Source organism: Ruditapes philippinarum, unplaced genomic scaffold, assembly GCF_026571515.1.
Source record: "Ruditapes philippinarum isolate M1 unplaced genomic scaffold, ASM2657151v2 ctg312_1_1_1_1, whole genome shotgun sequence".
Lineage (NCBI taxonomy): Eukaryota > Metazoa > Mollusca > Bivalvia > Venerida > Veneridae > Ruditapes > Ruditapes philippinarum.
In genome coordinates this window covers 275580-291061 of record NW_026860715.1, presented here as the reverse complement: position 1 = coordinate 291061, position 15482 = coordinate 275580, and the positions used below count along the sequence as shown (strand labels likewise).

The window sequence follows — 15482 nt, the reverse complement described above, 5'->3', positions numbered from 1 at the left end:
ACTGTTTTAAAGTGTTAAGTACCGTGAACTAAGAGGAGCACAGTATACAGCATCAGGTGTGCAAAATATCAACCAATGAAATTACGTTCCAGCAAGTGTTTAAATGTATAATTAATTGCAATTATTTCTAACTCCTTTCTTTTTAAAAAGAAATCATTTCAATGACCTCATCATCAGGTGATCATGAGATTTCCATTGCTTATTTATAAAAGTAATTGATCCCAAAAATTATGCTAAAATCTGAAATGAGGATGAGCTATATAGTAAACAAGCTTGTGAAAGGGTCCACTAGGAAATCATTCATGTCTGAAATAATGCACAAAGTCTCCTCCTTTAGTTCATCACTTGGACTATGAATAGTTGACATGTGTGTGACTTTAAAACACAAAGAATACAAAAAGAATAAGGCTTATAAGTTACAAAATAATATTTAAAGAATAATTCATGTATAATTCATGTATTACTGCATCATTATTATTTGTGGGGCACTAATTTTTGTGGTTTTTACAGATAGGTCAATCAACATATTTAATATCCAAGGAAATCTTATTTTGTCTGACATACATTTTTTTTCTATCTTATCTATATACAATCTTAAGAATTTAAGATACAATACCATGAAATTTCATGCCCCAATTTTAATTGAATTCACAGTAAAATGAAATATGAAAACACTGAATCTTCTAATGCATATCTTAATGCTGAAAGTTGCTACTTTAATATATTGGCAGGAAATAGGCCTGTACTACTATAATATTCAGTGATATAGATAACTTAAATGTTCTGCCAGAATATGGCTGAACTGGTGTTTAAAAAAAATATAATGAGTCATTTGGGGTTTGGGAAAGAAAAAATATGGGGTTTTTCCCCAGAAATTTCTAATATATACAAGTGTTAAATTTGAATAGAATTTAAAATTTTATTTCAAAATTTTAAGGGAAAGATCAAAACTTTAGCTCCCATCTTTTACACTTTGACTTGAATGAAAAATTAATACTGTAATTGAATGTGATTAAAGCCCTGAAAAGTTACTTCCCTTGCCAAGTTCATAGTAGTGTAAATGAAGAAATAATTTATTGTTCTTGATATTTTAAAAGTAATATTTTGGTTATGAAAATCAGGAATTTATAAGAAATTTTTTAATGCTTTTGATGAAATGCTGACAACTCTTGCTTTATTTTCATTTCAGACTGAAACAGGTAATGCCTTACACGAGGCGGCCTTGCACGGGAAACTTGATGTGGTAAAGCTGTTACTAGAGCGAGGTATTGATGTGAACCAGAGGGACTACAAGGGTCAGACCGTGCTGGAGCTGCTTAGTGCACACCAAGCTCAACAAAAATCCTTCACAGAAATAACCAAAGCTATACAAGGTAAGCTCAAATAACATTAATAATTATTGCCATGAACTACTGAAGTGCAGTATACAAATAAAAATTACATATTCAAAAACTCAATTTGAATTGTCGGACTTAAGGTTTGAAGGCAAAATGTTCAGCATTTTTACTTGTCCTGACCATATATTGAATAATTTCAATACTTTGTACAAATGTTTGTCTTTATCAGATGCTGCTATGCATGCAAGATCTAGATTGGTCACTTAAAAGACTTGTTTCTACGTATCCATATAGTCACACCAAACAAAATATGAATCAGACACATTAGCATGATCCACATGATATTCCTTTATATGTTTGGAATAATGTTTTTTTCTTTTAATTTATATACAATTGCAGAACACATGAATCAGTCTGGTGATAAGTATGAAAGCTTGGCAAACTGTCGTAGTGGAATAGATAAACCTACTGCTGCTGTTAAGCCCCTCCCACCTGAGAAACCAAGTCCTTCTGATAGGCCACACCCACCAGACAAGCCACTCCCTGTAGATGCTGCAGAGAAAGAAGGCACACCAGAGAGGCCGGTTCCTACACCAAGAGTTTCAATGTACAAAGTTTCTCCGGAAGGGGAACAAGAAAATATTTCAGTTGTACCAACATATTCTAAACCAAATAAAGAGAAATTGGATATGGATAGGTAAATAGGAATCATTCCTATTATAGATGTTTTCTTTATTAACAAATTACAGTTTTCACATAACTTTGCATATCAATTTAATGACATTAAAAATTATGTCCCATTCACTTTCTTACATAATTTTTAGTAACAAGAATGTAAAATATAAAGTCTTGTTGTAAGTTTTCAAAAAAGACACTGAGAAAAAAGGTGTTGATGTTTAATTTTTTGTTTATACATTGTATTGATTATATCATGTTGACTTGAAAAATGATGACTGAAACCTAGTTCTGCATGTCCTGAAGTTGTTAGTTTTAAGCCTGTATTGTATCTGAAATTATTATCCAAGAGAATATTTGCAGCACTTAGAGCTGAAATTCTGAGGTTTACACTTTGTACTTGTACATAGAAATTGAAAGAATCCAGCAGCAAGAAACTAAAAAGATCCAAAAACTTGTTCTTTTGTATACAAAAAGGTATTAAAGTCACTTGGTTTCCTGACTGGATATACAGGAAAATATAGCTTATATAAGATAAATATGACTTGAGGCATTTCAGGCAAAAAATGTTTATGTGTTGTATTCATGTTTACATACAGAGCATGTCAGCCAATGAAAGTTCAACTTTAGTAATAATTGCATTCTTATAAAACTTATAAAACTGTGACAAATTAGCTTAAGGTCTTCATTGTACCAGTTTATAGACTATGACATATGAACAGATGAAAAACAAAAATGTTAAAGATCCTGTGTGTTTAAATTAAGATTGTTACCACACTTAAGTGAAACTTTATACATGTATTAATTATGCTTCTAAAACAATTTTCAAACATCAAAGAATTTGTAAAATATGTACTGGAAATATGTGTCTACATTATATGTACCGTATAAGTGGTTTTTTCTGCGGGCTCCAAATTCTGCGGTTTTTCCAAATTTTGGCATGTTTTTATTTCTGCGGATTTTATTTCTGCGGCACAATCTTTGGACAAAACGTGATTTAAATTCTGCGGCTCATCCTATCAAAGTCTAAGTCACATTACTTTACCTATTTTTTTTGCATGTACACATTCGCATTAAAATTTTGTTTACCGTCGTCACCGCAAAACTATATGGTAATTACAAACAATTATATTGTTTGCTTGCAAACAAAAAAAATATAATGTGCAATAATAGACAGTTTGCATCTTTTGATCAGCGTGAAATGACGTGTTAAAAATATACCCCGGTAGTATTTTTAATTTAATAAAACTGATAGAAGTTTATCGTAAATCAGACAAGAATTAATGTACACGAAGATAATTTAGCAGTATAAGTGTTTAAATGGTTTTAATGATTTAGTGGTAAACAAACCTTTAGCGTACAGGCAACACTATGGTGTTTAAATTTCTTTGTTCATAAATTGGCAAAATAAACAACAAATACACCCTTCATGTCCTTACAAGCACATATTACATACTTAGCCAAAAGCAATTTTATATAATTCGATGACCCGCTAACCGTTATAATCCGTTAGTCGTTATTACTTTAGAGGAAACAGGTCCTTATGTAGAAAACAAAATGTGGAGAAATATTCTGCGGTTTTTATTTCTGCGGTGCTGAAACTGACCGCAGAAAACGCAGAAATAAAGTCACCGCAGAAAAAACCACTTATACGGTAATCATTAAAATGTATGCATTCATTTCTTATTGAAAAAAATTTGACTTAGACTTTATAGAAAATAAATTTCTAATTACTCCCTTTATTAACATGAAATGTAAATTCAGTAATATCTTTACAAATAATGGTTTTGGAACTTACAAAATTGATAAATCTTCATTTGAGCATTATATTAATGATATAAAAACATACAATAATTGAGGTATAGGATCTTTGAAAAGCAGCTCATAAAGTTTTGGAAACCAGAACTAGTGACAAATATGCTCTTGACTATTAAAAAATCTTATATTGTATACAGTTATGTAAGTTAACATTTGATTAATTTCTTGTATAATTTCAGGGTGATAAGTACAGCCAGCTCCACAACTGATGATGTGCCACCACCGTTACCACCAAGACATTCAATATTCACACAAGAGGGAAGACTTTCCTTACTTCCAGCAGGTGAGTTTTAAATTTTCATTACCTATTCATGGTACTGTGTTCTGTTACCATATATTTGAGGAGTTGAAGATTAAAATGATAATCTTATTTGTAAGGCAAGAGTGAAAGCATTTTAGATAATGCATTGAGTTAAGTATGATTTTGTATAGAGACCTCTTCCAATGTTTGTTAGTTCCAGGAAAAAGTCTTTAGAGATTGGTTAAAATGAGCTTTCAAGTTTTTATACAATTGAACCTAAATGAATTTGTTGAAATTTAGCTTTAACAAATCTGTGGAGATCAGATTTTCAATGTTAGAGATATATGAATGATATACTGTCAATTCACTTAATTTCAAGTTTTTGTTACAAGAACATTTTCCTGGGGTCTTAAATTCCTGGACTGTTTATTTTTCCTTAAGGTAAAATGTAAAAAATGTAATGCAAAATAATCTTACAGCAGACAGAATGAAATTTTGTTCGATCTTTAATGTTATGTGAATTGACCTGAAAATTATTGCTCCACGAATAAAATTGATTTTGCAGTAGTAATAACATGTTTTTTGTTTTTTTTAAATTTCAGAACACAGTATACCCAGCATTCCTGAATCTAGTCCACCTACATCAAAAGCTAACATGGTAGTGATTACAGTTTTTGTTTCAGTTCTATGATTTTAAAGAAAAATTTCTTTGTAAATTCTGATCACAAACTAACTCATTGCAAGTGTTATTTGTATGGTTTATTCCTGACCCCCTTTGATGAAGCAGGTATTTTGTTTTGCAATTTTCTTTATGCAAACATATTTAACAAATATCTCTGAATTGTTTATTTACACACCACTTAGCTCAATAGCAGGAGCATTGGATTTGTAATCAAAGGGTCTTTGGTTGGATCCCTGGGCAAGGCGTTATTTGTCTGTGATAATTTATGATGGACGGTGAGTCTGATGGCCATTTATCTCTCACCGCTGATTGAAAAATATGAGCCGTGTCACGACAAAACCAACATAATGGCTTTGCGACCAGCATGGATCCAGACCAGCCTGCGCATCCGCGCAGTCTGATCAGGATCCATGCTGTTCGCTTACCAACTCTATAACAAGTAGAGAAACTGATAGCGAACAGCATGGATCCTGATCAGACTGCGCGGATGCGCAGGCTGGTCTGGATCCATGCTGGTCGCACACCCATTATGTTGGTTTTGTCGTGACACGGCTCATATGCTTTCCAGCTAGCTTACGGAACGTCTGTGGTTCTACTTAGGTGCAAGTTTGTGCCTTAAATAATGCATGGAAGGGCACCTGAGGTCTTTTCCACCAGTAAGGGCTGAAACGTCGCGATATGACCTATACTGTGTCGATGGGACGTTAAACCCAATAAAAAAAAAAAAATTGAAAAATATTATGGGATAATTTGTTGGTCCATTGTGGAAAAATAGGTAATTAAAGCTGGTCGGATGGATCGGCTGCAAAAAAATTAATTGTTAAAAATTGTGTTAAGACCAGAGAAATAAGAAAACAAACTGAATTGTTTTGATAATAATGAATATTATTTTATTGCATATTATTCATAAAGAATGTATCAATACATCAATGCAGCTAAGCTGCTTATATAAGCAGAGTAAGAATAAGGTTAAAGAAACTAGTTTAAGTCTTAAAGCAGCACTACACATGCTTAAAGTGACAAAAAATAGTTGAAGAAATATATTTATAGCCTTTATCATACATTTCTAATTCAAGTGATTTGTGTTACAGTTTTGGAAGTTACTTGTAGAAAACAAGTTCAAAATTCTTTAGTTTTAAAGTATAAAAAGTTTGAAACCAAAGCTAAACACAGAGAAAGCTTTTTAAAGAATATATTTTGATATTTTAATGCTTAGATTTTAATCTTTTAAAATGAATTCACTTTGTTTTAGCCTAAACCAAAGAAGCCACCAAGACAGAAAAGATCTCCGGCTCCAGTGCGTAAATCTCCACCACTCTCTTCACAAGAGCCTGTTTCCTCTACAACTTCTACTCCTGAGATATCAGGTACTAACATTCCAGAAAGTTTTGTTAACATTCCCCCTGCACAAACCTCAAATATTGACTCCACTGATTGTGAAAGCACTTCCCAGCATTCCGGGCAAAATGTAGACGAATTGCATTCCACAGCACAAGGAACAGACCAATCAGATTGTAGTTCACCAAATTCTTGTTTACAAAGAACTGACCAATCAGATTGCAGCATTCCAAATTCAACACATTGTTGTCCCCCTGTAAAAAGCCCAAGACCATCGTTGTCTCCTAAAACAATAGTTGCTAAGGAAGATAACTCTGTTGAGCCAAAGACAACTAGACCTGTTAGTGAAGGATTTTACATGGAGATGTCAAAAGTAAACCATTCTGACCAGTCAGGAAGACCAGTTTCAGAGGTCAAACCACAAGTGAAGGCCAGTGTCAATTCTTCTAATGTACAAGAACAACAATCTTCACAGCAAGGGGTAGATAACTATGGTATTCTTTTTCCAAATTTACGAAAATTATCTGCCGATTTGTCACGTAAAACAAGACCAGAACTTCGTAGAATGAACACAGCTCCTAACCCTTCGGATGATGTGTATGTGAGTCCTAATCCTTCTTCACCTACTGATAGATTTAAAGAAAGACAAGGCCAGCTTCGTAGAGCAAATACTGCCCCTGAAGAATCAACATACCTAGTGATGAGTAACAAAACAGATGGTGAAGACAGTAAAGCTATTACTGAGAATGAAAATGAATATTCAGAAATTCCGGAAAAAGAAGGTTCTCTTTCACCATCATCTCCAAAGGAAAATATCTATGCAACCATAACAGAGAATGATGCAGTTGGAAAGAGCACAGCAACTCTTGAAGTAGACACTAATGTATACTCCCAGATTAAAGATCTGTCTCCTGTACCTTCTCCTAAACAGAGAAGTGAAGACAGTAAAGATGATTGTACAGAAAATAAAGATAAAACAGTGGGCATTGATGAGACTGATTCCAAAGATGAAACCAAAGATAGTGGAGAAAATGCCGAACCTGTACAGGAAAATTCTAATAAAGGTAAGTCAAGTTATGCAATAGTTTTGAAGAAAATTCTGAAATAAGGAAATGAAAAACAACCATGGGTCCAATGTCATATAACAGGGCATTGTTAAAAGTAATATGCATAATAAGATTTTTACATTTAAAGCGTAGGTCTGAGTGACCATCTGAATGATAAACCATGCAATATGACTTGAAATTGCAAGAATTTATAATGTCTATTTTGACTTAAATAATTATGCTCATAGAGAAAGAATCAACAAACATGTTGGTTCACATACATTGCAGAAGTAATTAATATGAGGTAATTAAATGTAAGGGATGTCATATCTGATGCCATGAGGAATGTCATAGATCATCTGACAGTGCATATAACACATTTATTTACACATTCCAGAACTCAGTGATCATTTAACAATGAAATAATGGAACCGTGCAAAATTTTAAATAGATCTTGTTTAGTTTTATTTTCTAGTTACTGATGCCATAGTTTTAAAATTTCAATTTTCCAACATGTATAAGCATGTATTATATTTTCATGCTCTTGGAAACTTAGTCATTGTTTAATAAGGCATTAATGAGAACTTAATTTGAATGTTAGATAGATTTTGGATAGTTTTATTTTTAACATCATACTAATGACCCTATATATGCAGAATTTTCAATAAATTTCCCACCATGATGATTATATATTGTTCCTTTTTCCAGTAATTATTACCCTATAGTTTTATACTTTTAATCTAATTAGCTGCCAGTTCTTAACCTATATGTTCCAATTTCCAATCATATTTATGACGCTTTAGTTTCAAGTTCACATCATTTCTTGACCTATATGTCCCAATTTCCCACCATACTAATGACCATATATCTAGTTACAGAATTATTATTGCATATTTTCAATATCTAATGAATTGTCTCATAATTTATTATGAACATTGTTAGAATGAAAAACATTTATAATGCAATTTAGAATACAATCAGTGTTTGAACTTAATTCATTTGTGTAATTTTAGATATTTCGTTCAAAAGAATGAGTTTATAATTATAAAAACTTATTTTTTGCAGATAAGAATATTACGTACAAGTATGATATATTACACCTTAATTTTTAAAAAAAAATTATCCTGTTGTTTTTCCTTCAGGTTCACCCAAGCCAACCCACCTTGACTTTGTGAAGAGTAAACAGGGTACGCCCCTGACCCCTACAGGTTACCCCCAGCCCCCGACCCCTGATTTTCCCCCACCTTCACCAGCAACTGCTATGCTTGGTATAGAATTGAAGATACAGCAGATTGTAAGTATTGATTGTTAAAACATTTCAGCAGCTTTTTTAGTTGCTTTTAGCTTTTGAGAGCTTTTTAGTGATGTTTTGAATTTTTCATTTGTAAAGAAAAAAACTTGCTTTTTGAATCAGTACTAATTGCTTTCGGAAGAGTTTGGTAAATTTTAAGGCTTACATATAGATATACAACATTCTGTTAGATACATGTAATAAGTTTTTTAATGTTAAAAGGACCAGTGATTTTTTTACATAACTTCTACATACATTAAGGTATTATAATATAGCAAATATTCTCTATTTTTGAGTGAAGTGTTATGTCCTTTTGGCAAAGGTCAATGTCACATGCAGAGGTCAAAGGTCTAATAAAGAAATAAAAATGTTTGTATTGACATTAAAGTCATCATAAATTGAGGCATTTTGATGTAATATCCATTATCTTGAGACTTGGAATTTGTGACTGGAATATAATTGTAACTATACCACTCAAGTTTTTTACCACTCAAGTTTTTTACCACTCAAGTTTTTTACCACTCAAGTTTTTTTTTTAATGTATGGCTTATATAACAATGTTTTCTTTTGCATTACCTCTATTTGATATATAAGTTAAAAAGTTTTTGTTAATCTCTAACTTCTGTCTGTACAATTACAAATGTAACAAGTGTACATTATATTGTTAAATATATTATCAAACAGAGCTTTCTTAAAGATATAATACTCACATATTCTTTCAAGAACTTCTTCATAGTTTTTACCTAAAATTTCTTAATGACTTAAAAAAAAAATGCTGAAAAAAAAAAGTTTATCAAGAAATATTCTTTTGTAAAAAGTTGACATTTAATTGTGGAAGGGAACAGGTTAGTACTGGTGCAATTTTTAGTACTTTAAGTACTGCAATTGAGCCTCTGTAATGGCTGACAATAATTAATATTTTACAATAATTTAAAGATATAAAATTGCTTTTTGATTATATCACATGTTTTCAAACAGGTAAAAAGTAATGTGTATGTAAATTAATGTAAACTGGTGCTAAACCTCAAGAAAAAAGAACAAAACACGCAACACAAAACATTTTGCAAAACACCAACTGTTTTCGGTTTTACTAAAAAGTTAAAAACCCAATATAATGTTATCAATATAGGAAAAAGGTGCTTAAATTATGTGTTATTTTGTTATGTATTTAGCATGACATTTTGATAATTTTTGTGTAGAAACAGGAATATTATCACCAGATGGTAGGTACCAGAAACTGCTTGTACTATAGCACAGTGTGGCTTTAGGGATATAAACTTTTTTAACAGCAGAAAGATCTCTCTCTCTCTTCTCTTTCCAGTATAATACCTTCAACAGACTTGAAACTGTTAAATTCTTTCATAAGTTATTATTTGTGTAATTAGTTCTCAATGCTTTTGAATTTGGAACATTCCGTTCAAGGCGTATAAGGCGTATTAATATTGAAATACAAAAATTGAGATACCAACAGTATAGAGCCTGGTCAGACTGCACATTGGTACATGCTGGTCTTACTTTATACTGGTGACAAAGGCTGATCTTTTTCTGTTTCAACAGGTTATGAATTTGGTATCATGGAGTTAACATTTAAGGACATTTTTTATTTACTGTCCAAATTTTTTTCAAAGAAATATGTTTTTAAACTTTGTTTTTGCTTTAAGTCATCACTCCACTGTTCAGGTGCTATGGTGATTTCGAGATTTATATCTGGAGAACGACCCGAGATGCTGTCTTCATGTATTTACAAACTTATGATGGCACCTTAGTACACCCATTTTTGTATTTTCTGATCGCAAGATCAGTAAATACATAGCTAACATCCACGGTCTAACACAAAATTTCCTCACAGACCTAACAACGCAAAGTAGTTCTCACTCAAAACTGCTTAAATTAACCAGCAATTTAAAGAAATAATAATTTTTAATGTAGGCATTGAATGAATTACAGTGCATTAAAAGTTTACATTAGTCAATAGAAATATGAGGTTACAATCACAAATTTCGCGGATGAATATCTTATTTACCCAATGAAAAATGTTCGACTATTTCCGTAAAGCTTAATCAATGAAAATGCTATTTTTAGCTATGTCGATTACCGAATACTCCATAGCGTAGTACACAAATAAATCTGACTGTCGAGTAATGGAATATATACATGTCGGACTGTTTTGGCGAGAAGATTTTCGCTAAATTATTTTCATCAGTGTTTAACAACAGGTTTATCGTGAACAAAATACCTCGAAATTAATAAGGATTACAAATACGAAATGAAAATTCTCAATTTTGGAATTACAATATATTTGTTTTTATTCACGCTACATACGTGTGGCTGTAATAAAAAATGAAAAATGATTTTTGATACAACTCTAAGCATGCAAAATTCCATATGTATCAATCACAAACTGTTAAACGCAGTCGCTGCGTAAGATGAATAATAGTATATAAAAATAAACTTATACAGGAAAGATCAGAAAATACCACAGAGCATGCAGCCCTTTGATTATATAAGTTCCCTGTTTCCAAATCTCATGACCCCATCATTGTTGTGGAACCTGAGTCCTGTCAGAGACTTGTTAGTCTACTGGTATCATGTGAGGAAGCTATCCTGCTAGCTTTTAATATAAAAGGTTGATGTTTCTACTCTGGTGCTGACACATACCTTGAAACAATGCATAGAAAAAAGGCATCTGAGGTCCTCCCCTCCATAATCACCATAGAGCCTTTACAGTGTTTGAGTGTGATTTAAAACCTTACTGATAGTTTTCATATTATTTTGGACTGGAGACTTTTGAACCAAATTGCAAAGTACTGAACAGAAATTTAAACATTTTACTGGAAGGTATTATACTATATTTATTACAGAGTCACACTTTAATGAAATTTATCTTTGGCTTATTTAACAACAATCTCTTCATCTAATATTTCAAATTATTAAAGTCTGTAAACTTAGTCTATATGTGCCTCTGCAGGTGCTAGAAAAACAGTTACTCCAGTGATCTATTTATATTGTTAGATTAGGCAATGTAATCAGTAAGTTTTCACTTTGTGAAAAACTTTAGCCTTACATGAGGTGATTAAGATTAGCTAGAGCTGCACACAGCTTCTGTTTTCAAACATTTTATTAGAGGATCTTTCTGCTTTGAATAATTTACCCTTTCACCCTTTGTCCAATAATGGAATGTTCTCCTATGAATGTGTAAGAAGAGTCCATTAAAGAATTAAGGGTGAAGTGAGACTCCCAAGTAGCACTGGTGACTATGTGGCAGCAATAATAGGGGTTAAAGAGCAGTGCCTTGTTGTATGCAGTAACTTGGGGGAAAAGAAAGATGTTTTTAAAGTATTTTATAATATAATTATACAATGTATATTAACTGAATGAAAACAAAGTGAATGCTGTTTTATGGACAATGTGATTTATTAGAACATTTTGCATGATTATATAGAAAAGATTGTTTGGTTGATAGTCAGTTATGGGAATGAGATATAGATGAAATAATTTACAGGTTTTAAGGCATGTTATAATAGTAATGATGAAGTGTCTTTACAGCATAGCACAGTAATGTAAATGCATTTTTAAGAAAGTTGCAGACTAAGCAAAATCTGCTAAGTTCAGGGTAGTTTAGCTTTCATTGGAATTACTTTTCTTCAGAATAAAATATTTAAGCCAAGGGAGACAACTCTTTTGAGGAAATAATAACTTTTGTTATTAAAATTTTGTCATTTCAGTTTACTTTCCAAGATCAATCTTGGAGGCAAGTGAGTGACATGTTGCTAGAATTAGTAATTGTGACATACCAGGGGGGCGTAGCTAACAATGTCACTAAATTTCCATGTCACTACCGGATTGTTTTATTTTTGGGATACTTTTCATTTTTCAAATATAAAAAGTAATTTTGTGAAAGAATTGATGAGTATCCCTGTTTGGCTCTGTTAAGACTTAAAAAAAAAATTAGAAAAAACGTATTTATTTTGGTCAGTATTTAAGGTTGTTGTCAACTGTTATGTTTTATAAGATGGGGCTTGCTATGTGGTTAGATATAAACAATAATCAGGTAATGAGGGATAAAATGAAAAGATGTTCAAAGTTTCTGATGAAAATTTCAGGTGAAGAATGCTCAAAAGAATCTTTTAATTTGATTGCCACACTTTCACACCAGTGTCTTTGCTTTACACATGCTTAGCTACGCCCCATCCCCTTCCATACCATACCCAATAAAAACCATATACAAAATACCTCACAAAACATGTTTGGTTATATACATTTAAACTTGTTGCTTTAGCACTTGAAAAGAAAGTATACCCTTTACCTGTTCACCCAAAATCAACATCCCCTTGTTTGCCTGTGAGTAACCCTATTGCATTGTTACTTTTGTGTAACAGACTTTCCCTATCATGAACTTGTACCTGCCCATTGTTAGGATGAGGGATTTCAAACATCAAAATGTAGGAACCAGCCATAAAGTATCTTACTGTTTGTAACATGTCTAGGTTGTGTGAAAGTATAGGATGGCTTGTCTCTATACAAGTCATTTGGTATATAGGCACTGGGCCAGGCTTTGTAATGGAGACATGGACATACTAGAGGTCAAAAAGCTTAAGCTATTCTATCTGATGTTTGTTAGTGTTCCTGTATAACAAGCAGATTAGAAAATAATTATAAAAAAATGTTTGTTATCCTTGTTAAACAAACAGAAATGAACACCTTTGAGACAAAGATGTTTTAATCAATACACTAGTTGATCTGTTTATATTCTTTTCTCCAATGGGACATAGTTAAAGTCTAAAAATGTCCAATAGAATCATTCACATACTGCATGCAATTAATTAGCATTCTGATAATTTTAGATGACTAGTTTTACATGTTTTGATAACAAGTTTTAAATGGCCTGTTATACATATTTTGATATGCAGTTTCCACTGCCTCTTACTCAATCTCCTATAATGTTGTCTTCAATATTGCCATGTAATCCGTTTTCTTTCGACCAGTCAACCCTACCTGTATTTTCATTTTTGCCATGAAAATTATGAACCAGTTGCCCAGTCAACCAGTTCTAATTATATTAGTTGCCTGGTCTCAATATTGCCTTTTACTCAGTCGTAACATAACGGCCTGTTTACTAAGTTTCAATTGTATAATGCACTCAGGAATATCCTGCTACCCAGGTTACATAATCTAAATATTGACCTTTTTCTCAAGTCTTAATATTGTCCTGTGCCCTATCTCAATGTTGCTCTGTTACCCAGCTTCAATTTTATCTTGTTATTAATTTGCATATTTGCTGAGAACCAATATTACAGTGTTTACCAGTCTGAAATATTGCCCAGGCACGAAAATATGACCTGTAACCCAGTCTCAATAGAACATATTGTGACACAGTCCTAATACTACCTTGTAAGCCATTGTATATTTTACCCTGTTACTGTTATTTCCCTGTTACTACTGATCCCAATATTCTTCATTATTCTCAGACTACCTAATATAAACATTACCCTGTTACCCAGTCTCAGCATTTACCTTTACTGAGAGCTAATGTTGCCATGTTGCCATGCCTAAATGTTGCTCAATGTTTTCCTCAGTCTCAATATTGCAATGTTCACAATTTTTATCTATCCCTGTGTTACCCAGCCCTGTCAGCTAGTTTCAATGTTTCCATCGTTACCAAGTCCAAACATTTCTCTGAATTATTGAATGTAACACATTTGTATTCCACATTTGTATTCATTTTTATTATGTGTTTATTAAAATGATTTTGGTACCATGTTCTTTAATGACATTCAGATGATAATAGTACAGGCTTTACTGTATTTATTTTTTGTCTATACTATGCTGAGGGATACACAGTATACAAACAGAGCTGAGGCTTAAACTGAAACAGTATTGTACAGAGGCATAAACAATAAATTCATATGACTGAGGCATATACAATAAATTCATGACTGAGGCATATACAATAACCACATTAAATGATTGAGGCATATACAATAACCACATTAAATGATTGAGGCATATACAATAACCACATTAAATGATTGAGGCATATACAATAGCCACATAATGTGACTGATGCATATACGCCATCCACATTAATTGACTGAGACAAATACAATAACCACATTAAATGACTGAGGCATATACAATAACCACATTAGATGATGGAGGCAAATACACCAACCACATTAAATGACTGAGGCAAATACAACAACCACATTAAATGACTAAGGCATATACACCAACCTGATTAAATAACTGAGGCAAATACAATAACCACATTAAATGACTGAGGCATATACACCAACCACATTAAATGACTGAGGCAAATACAATAACCACATTTAATGACTGAGGCAAATACAACAACCACATTATGTGACTGATGCATATACAACAACCACATTGACTGAGGCAAATATAACAACCACATTATTTGACTGAGGCATATACCATAACCACATTATGTGACTGATGCATATTGAACAACCACATTGACTGAGGCATATACAACAACCACATTAAATGACCCAGGCATTTACCATAAACACATTGATTATGAATGAGGCATATACAATAAACACATTATTGAGATTGGACAAAAACATTGAACACTGAGCTTAAGCATAAATAGACCCATCATATACACAATAAACCTATTATGTGAATGAAGCATATACAACATTTTACATTATGTGACTGAGACATTTACAATAAAAACATTGTGCTGAAGCATAAACAGTAAACACTAGCTGAAACATAGACACATTGTATATATAATAAACACTTTATGTGAATTAGGCATAAACAACAAACAAATTGTTGAGCTGAGGCATAATTTAAATATAAAAAACATAATTGATCTGATGCATGGACACATTAAGTAGACAATTAACACATTATGTGAATTAGGCATTAACAATTATCACAAGTGACTGAGGCATAAACAATAATATGAATAAACACATTATTATGCTGAGGTATAAACAGTAAAGACATAATTGAGCTGAAGCATAAATAGACACATTAATATACACAATAAACACATCATGTGAAATATGGATGT

The 15482-nt window shown here is 32.3% G+C and overlaps 1 protein-coding gene across 1 annotated transcript in view; it reads left to right on the top strand.

The window, feature by feature from the left end:
• Positions 1-15482, top strand: part of LOC132713166 (cell surface glycoprotein 1-like) — a 46283-nt gene that overhangs the window by 24616 nt on the left and 6185 nt on the right. Inside the window, exons 6-12 of the mRNA XM_060695652.1 lie at positions 1190-1373; positions 1737-2034; positions 4010-4113; positions 4674-4729; positions 6006-7155; positions 8280-8431; positions 9628-9651. Coding sequence (XP_060551635.1) covers positions 1190-1373; positions 1737-2034; positions 4010-4113; positions 4674-4729; positions 6006-7155; positions 8280-8431; positions 9628-9651 — 1968 coding nt within the window. The remainder of the gene's footprint in view (positions 1-1189; positions 1374-1736; positions 2035-4009; positions 4114-4673; positions 4730-6005; positions 7156-8279; positions 8432-9627; positions 9652-15482) is intronic.